The sequence below is a fragment of the Electrona antarctica genome (genome assembly GCF_951216825.1).
Source record: "Electrona antarctica genome assembly, chromosome: 5".
NCBI lineage: Eukaryota > Metazoa > Chordata > Actinopteri > Myctophiformes > Myctophidae > Electrona > Electrona antarctica.
The window spans coordinates 34,191,396-34,198,895 of NC_136810.1; the positions used below are offsets into that span (position 1 = coordinate 34,191,396).

Below are 7,500 nucleotides of genomic sequence, written 5' to 3' on the forward strand. Positions count from 1 at the left end.
CATCACACATGCACATACAGTACACCACCGGCACAGACTTTTGGAAACACTCACCTAATGACTTGAAGACATCGGGCCCGGCATACTTCCCATCGAAGTAGACAGTGTTGTTCTGCGAGTCGAAGGCACGGCACATTCTGACAAAGACAACTTCCAAAGATCCTAGTAGGAAGAGACAGAAGTGCCATGTTTAAATCTGGTGTGTTATTGTTTGTTGTTGGCTTTCTTTCTTTCTTTTTGTGACGTTCTTTCTGACTGTCTGAAATGTAAGTCACATGTCAGTCGTGGCTGGGAATTGAGAGGGAAAGAAATAGTCCTGACTGTGATTTGTGTTACTATAGTAGAGTAACATCCATTAAGAAAGGAGAAGTGCACCACTGGTGAAAGAACCTATTAGCCAAGTAGATTATAATATAATCGGCAGGGGGCATATTCTCCCATAATGACATGCTCGAGATGCTCGGCTACATTCAGTAACGACAGCACTTATTCAACCTTTATTTAGTCAGGTGCAAAGAAATTATATCTCCTGCTATTTGTACCACTCTGTGGGAGTGGATAAGAGGATAAAGGAGAACCATTACTCCCTCTGAGGGAGATGGCACTGTTATAAAATGTCACGTCTGACAAGAGATCTCTTCCTCTATTTTATTATTCATATTGGCAGTGTTAATGTACTGTAAATAATACCCAGGGAAAGACCCAAGGGATGTGTTTGTTTGTTGGTGTGTGTGCCATGTGTACATACTGTAGATATGTGCGTGCGTGCGTGCGTGCGTGCATGCGTACGTGCGTGCGTGCGTACGTGTGTGCGTACGTGCGCGCGTGCGTGTGCCTGTTTATATTCATCCACTCGTATGAGCATGTATGCATATGCACATTATACTGTACCTACAGTACAGTATAATGTGTCCTACTATGTGAGTGTTGCAACGTGCAGCGATTACAGTGAGCAGACATCATCTGGGACTGGGAGGAGGGAGGGAGAGAGAGAGAGACATCACAACGTTTACTATCTCAGCTAAGGAACATGAGCCTAATCTAATCCTGTGTCCCTCCCTGCTATGTTTTGTAATGAATAGAAGAAAAAGTGAGGAAGAGAGAGCAATGGAGATGGAGAGAGAGAGAGAGAGAGAGAGAGAGGAAACGGGCAGGGTGGAGTCTCCCCTTTTGTGTGTGAAGAAGGCAGCTTTGTGCAGTCAGGTCAGCTACGCCCTTGTGACAATGCCAGAGGGGGGCTGTGGGTGTGTGTGTGTGTGTGTGGGTTGGGTGGGTGAGTTTTGGCGTGTGACGGCAGCGGGGGCCCCCGTGTTGACAGGCTGTCATACCTGCTTTCAGCAGCACTATCTGATCGTTCTGACAGAGCTCCATGAAGCCGTCGATGCGCTTGGCGAACTCCACCACATACTGAATGGCCTCCGTTATTTTGATAGCACACAGCTGCCACATGACTTCCCGGGGCTATAAGAAGGACAGAAAGGACTGAGTTATCTACCATAAGAAAGAAACGCAGAGAGGAAAATACATCTGATTATACTGTACCGTGACCGGGTGCCAACCGTGGCAGCGGAGGACACTGGTGTGAGAGGTTGGGGTCTACTCTGGGCTATTGTACCTTGTTCTGGTAGCTCTCCATCTCCTCCTGCAGGAAAGCCTGCCAGGTCATCTGCTGCAGCTCCTCCCTCAGGTACTGACACGTCTCCATGTGGGACTTGGAGATGTTCTGGGCCAGGTGCTCTGGAATACAGTACAGTACATGTGGAAAACACGCACGCACGCACACACACACACACAGACGTAGATGAAGCGCGAGCCAGGAGGACAAGGCGATTTAGGCCGTTTTCACACCTGTTTATTTGCTGTATTCCGATTCAGGGACAAATATAAGATACAATAATGTTGCACTTTCCCTTGGATGAAGTTCACACAGCAGCATTTAACCACAGATCAAACCTGTGAACAAACGGCATTCACAAGTTATCTAATTAGTCTGAATTTTCCAGATGTTTTTAAAGCTTTTTAATTAATTAGGAAAAAGGTTTGGTTTATGATGTGTTTTGGTTCTGAATAGAATTCCTATTTGTTTATCATCGCGGTCATTATTTGGGCAATCTTTCAAGCAAAGGCTTGTGGGGAGAATGCTGAATTTGAACAAACATCTATCCAATATCTACAAAACAATGTGCTGCTTCACATTATGCAAAGAACACATGCTGCCTTCTGATGCTGGACAGAAGAAGGGACATACAACCACATGCAAAACCTTTTTTCTGTTAAACCAGCCAATTTCTCACCTAGAGCAAACCACACCAGGGTGCAAAGACAGTCACTACTAGACCACCTTCTCAAAAGCATTTTGGTACAATTGTTTTGTTCTGCAACCAAGGTTTATTGTTGTTTTCAAATGCACATGCCCAAACGAACTATACCAAGGGGATAAATGCACTACTAGAGTTCCATTCTGCCAGATTAAATGAGGCAGGTGTGAAAACGCCTGGATTCACTGGGCTTTGCAACAAGGAAAAGATAAGATATTTATTTTTTCAGGGGGAAAGGGCTTGTTGACATTTCCTTTTACTGCCTCCAGGAGGCTCACAGCTTAAGGTTCTAAGGATCTAGTTATGACACAAAATGCAATGAGCAGAGGAGGGAGGGGGCAGTGGGGGTGGGCTTACTCACTGAAACAAAGGTCACATTTTCTCTGAGAAGAAATATTTGAGCATAAGAATTTTAAATGGTTTTGAAAACACATCTGTTAAAAAGGAGTTCCTGGGCACGGGGGAGCCTAAAAAAATGATTTCCCCAGACGCCTGCCCTGCTGGTTCCTGATTGGCCCTAATTAATGGAAACTAATTACAAAAAAAGAGGCTCTTTTAATGAGTGTCGGAGATGAGTCTCCAACCTCCTGCTATTTTAAGCAACCTTTGTGTAGTTTGCCCCACGGTTGAGTTACCCCCCCATAGCCTCCTCTCCTACTGTTTTGCACTCCTTCATCTATAATCCCCCTCCCGTGCTCCTCACCTAGTTCAGCCATGGACACGGTGGGGGAGGTCTCTCCGTTGGTAAAGGAGCAGTAGGGGAAGAAGCCAGAGCCGGGGGCAAAGTCGCAGATGGGCTCCGGTTTGATGCCGTTGATGTCCAGGCCCGACTGGTCAGGGGACGGCTGGATGTCCAGGTAGAAGCTGCTGACCGCCGAGTCGGGCTTGCCGCCGTCAGGGGTGTGGCCATCCATGTAGCCGCTGAGGTCGTCGTGGAGCTCCGTGAGGCCGTTGGCGGAGAGGCCGTACGTGGGCGTGAGTGGCTCGGCCTCGCCCGGCTGCTGCTGGTGTTCGCGCTGCAGCTGCTGCGCAAGCCGGTGCTTCTGCACCTCGGCGTACAGGCTGTCGCGCTGCTTCTTCGACATGCGGCCGAACTTCACCGCTGGAGAAAAGAACACAGGTAGAGACATTGTGTGAGACGCCGCCGTGAAAGCTGCCGTGATATCTTTTGGTTTTGGTTTTGGATCAGAACAATAATTCAAGTTATGTTGTGCGTATCTTTAAGTGTTGTGGGAGTCTTGGTCCATGTGGATGTGTGACTATTAATCAACACTGGACAAGCACCAATGAAATATCGATCCATTCTTCTTGCGGCCCAAACCAATGAGCACTTATTCATGATAATTGACAATTAAACACTCCAAAACGCGACGTGATCGCATGTTTTAAGATTTGGGCATTCTAAATCTTTCATTATGTGGTTTATGTAATTACATTGTCTAACATCTAATGTTGAGTCAAATGTAACACAATTCCACAACCCAACTTTGGGTCCTGACCCACAGTTTGTACACTACTGGCTCACACAATGACAGACTGTCGCACAAATTCCAGGTGTGGTGGTAATACATCCAGATGTATAAAGTCTGACTACACTAAAGATGACTACATTAACCACTTTCAACTTGGCACGTCATTATAGGAAAACTAATTCCAGACACCACAAGGTTTTCAATAATAAAAAAAAGAAAAAAGAAAAAAACGCATTTCATCGTATGATGAAATATATAGGACTTAAGGGGTTAAACGACTCAATGCTTATAGTGGTTAACTCCGACGGGCTGGGCTGCTGCCCTGGGCTTTACGGGACCCAGACTAAACAGTGGTGGTGGAGCCCATTCCCTCAGCCAAAGTTCTGGGGCCCTGGCAGTGTGTCAGCTGGCCACTGTGCGCACGTACATGTGTGCGCGTGTGTGAGTGTGTGCCGAGTGAGTGGAGCGGAGCAGAGGAGAGTGCAGGCAGATGGGCTCTGGTGTGTTGAATGAAGGCAGGAGTCACCTTGGCCTGTCCTGATAGTGTGTGTACTGTGTGTGTGTGTGTGTGTGTGTGTGTGTGTGTGTGTGTGTGTGTGTGTGTGTGTGTGTGTGTGTGTGTGTGTGTGTGTGTGTGTGCGTGTGCGTGTGCATGTGCGAGTGTGTGCGCGTGTGTGTGTGTATGTGTATGTGTGCGAACGTGCACGAGACTGTCAGCATGTGCGAAAGTGTGCCTGAGTGGCATGTGCTGTGTATACACTATACTACATGCACAAGTGCTAATGTGCTCTTGCGCTTTTACACATGCTTGACAGTGCATGCATGCGTGTGTGTTAATTGAGCACAGTAATAAGAGCGTGCCGCTGCACGTGCATGGCTGCACTTACTTGTGCATTCTTGTATGTGATGATTTGTATGTCTGTTGGGGGAAGGAGTAATAAAAAAGGATGTGCTGTGGCACACTCCAGACTCCCATCAGATTCCTGCCCTGCTCTAAGAAGATGCAGTGCTCGGCGTGCCTAGTCTGGGTCGGTCTAGTCGCACACACCCCAGCAGGAGGCTTCCAGCACACACACGCACGCACGCACGCACGCACGCACGCACGCACGCACGCACGCACGCACGCACGCACGCACGCACGCACACACCCACCTGTGCGCTCCCATTACTGTGTCTCAGCTGCACTGCCACTAATGACACTTCTAACAACCTCCTAGTTCATCAAACCCACTTTCTGCCACAGCAGCCAATTAGGCCCATGGACAATGCACTCACCTGCTACTGCTGAAAAGTGTGCACAGTAGAGTAAAGCCCTGGAATGGGTCGACGGTACAACTTTTTGTGGGGAATATCGTATGCGTCTGTTGTTCCCTGGGAGATTAAGGGTTCTTACTGATACTGCTGAACGATTCCCTACAGTATAAACGTGCTCCACTGCATGCTGTGTTTGAGGTGTATTTATATATTATCCACCGTACGTGGAGATGGGTTTTGTGCTCATTATGTGTGTTTATTTGTATTATTGTGTTGCTGTTTGTCCCTTCTGCTCAAAACAGAGCTAGGAAACAGACTAATAACCAGTAAGACACCTGAGGGTGAGAAGCGTGCACGCATCCACCTGGGTGACGGAAGACTGCTGGGCGAGCGCTGGCGCTTTGGCATGGGGGGGGTCAGATCAACATATGGAATGAATTTTGTATTGGCCATATATGGAGCGTGTCTTGAGTGTACAGGGTTTGATGAGGTCAGATCAACATATGGAATGTCAGAACAGGTCAGCTCCATATATGGAGATCTAAGGGTGGCAGCGGGGGCAGTGTCTTGAGTGTACAGGGTTTGATGAGGGCCCAGGTAGGGCCGGGCCTTCATTTGCGGGCCTCTTGAGAACTGTAGTTTTCGCCGGCTACCGGGTTTGAGGAATAATAATAATAATAATAATAATAATAGTAATAATAATAATAATAATAATAATAAATGGGACCATGTAGCACAGAAATCACTAGCTACTGAGTGGTCATTTTGAGTTACGAGATCTTACAAAGCAGGCTGGTAGGACATTGCAGTGGGGATACTATTATAGAGGGTATGCGCATGCATACCCTCGCTCCTATGCGACCAAAATGTGGAACGCCCTACCAACAGTCATTAAGATATGCGAATGCCTTGACTCCTTCAAAACCGCTCTCAAAGGGCACCTACAGACGGCTGCAATTCGAAACTGGCCCCCGTAAAAATCTGATCTGCAAATCTAATTCTGCAAACTGTTAATAAATATTTCAATCAATAAAGTGAGTGGCAACTCGAGTGGCAAAGTGAGTAGCAAAGTGAATTTAACATTGTTTAACATAATTTAATCTTAATGCAATCAGATAGGACTTTTCTGTTTGGACGGCCAGAAAGTAGTTTCTCAGTATAGGCATTCCCGCATAACTTCCGGGTATGATGATGATGTCACGCGCATACCCTCTATTAACTTCTATCAAATATCAATATGGCCTCTTCTACGCAGGGCTTACCATCTCGCGACATGCCCACTGCCAGGCACTTCTACGCAGGGCTTACCATCTCGCGACATGCCCACTGCCAGGCACTTCTACGCAGGGCTTACCATCTCGCGACATGCCCACTGCCAGGCACTTCTACGCAGGGCTTACCATCTCGCGACATGCCCACTGCCAGGCACTTCTACGCAGGGCTTACCATCTCGCGACATGCCCACTGCCAGGCACTTCTACGCAGGGCTTACCATCTCGCGACATGCCCACTGCCAGGCACTTCTACGCAGGGCTTACCATCTCGCGACATGCCCACTGCCAGGCACTTCTGCAGTCGGCAGTGCTGGCAGCGGTTGCGGCTGGTGCGGTCGATCAGGCAGTTCTTCTGCCGGGGACAGGAGTACGCTGCATTGCTCTGCTGACTCCTCCTGAAGAAGCCCTGCATGTGAGAAGAGAGAAAAACTGTGTCATGGAAATATCTTGGGATCCAAGTGAAACCTTTTTTTTGTTTCTGTCTTTGTTTCTTTCCTTATTTCTGCCACCGGAAGTTAACCATTTAAGCCTGGTTTTATACTTTTGCTATACTTTGCTATTTTTTTATACTTTTTGAACTTTAACCTATAGTCAAAGGGGCACTGATTGGGCTGAAACCATGCAAGCAAGATCCAATATTTGGAGTAATAGCCTACATCATAGACATGTCATACACGACTGATGCCACAGATGACCAACATCACAGATTGGCCACATGAAGTACATCCACATTGGAGCTACAGTACTTGACTGTTGTTCCCACGTGGATCCCAAGATCCATATGAGTTGATTTGTTTTTAAATTGTCACCTATAATGACATGGCCAAATGAGGCTGCCCGGTTGAAAAGTGGTTAATAATGAGCACAGTTTTACAGGCTGTGATGTCGTGATGTTAGACGTTTAAAGAGTGCAGTACTGTAATAGTGCAATTAATGTGGGGATGCTGTACTGTACTTCGGCAGCGCTGCGTGACACAAGGGTGGTGTGTTTGGGTAGAACCGATAACTGGGAACAGTGTTTTCCCTCTTTCTCCTTCAGAGGGGTTATTAGTGTTGATTAACGCGGCGCTGGCACGTGCGCCGCTAAAGGATGGCACATGCACACCGACTGGATTCCTCATCCTTTGACTTAATGAATTGATTCCCGCACATCATTAACATGCCCCACTCTACTGCGCCATA

General features: G+C 47.4%; 1 protein-coding gene across 1 annotated transcript in view; it reads right to left on the reverse strand.

Moving 5' to 3' along the window:
- The window catches only part of roraa (RAR-related orphan receptor A, paralog a), a gene marked incomplete at its 5' end in the record, with an annotated part of 20,712 nt that overhangs the window by 3,558 nt on the left and 9,654 nt on the right, over positions 1 to 7,500 (reverse strand). The window contains 5 exons of the mRNA XM_079502290.1: positions 55 to 162; positions 1,329 to 1,461; positions 1,616 to 1,737; positions 3,022 to 3,420; positions 6,583 to 6,724. Of these exons, the coding sequence (XP_079358416.1) occupies positions 55 to 162; positions 1,329 to 1,461; positions 1,616 to 1,737; positions 3,022 to 3,420; positions 6,583 to 6,724 (904 nt within the window). The remainder of the gene's footprint in view (positions 1 to 54; positions 163 to 1,328; positions 1,462 to 1,615; positions 1,738 to 3,021; positions 3,421 to 6,582; positions 6,725 to 7,500) is intronic.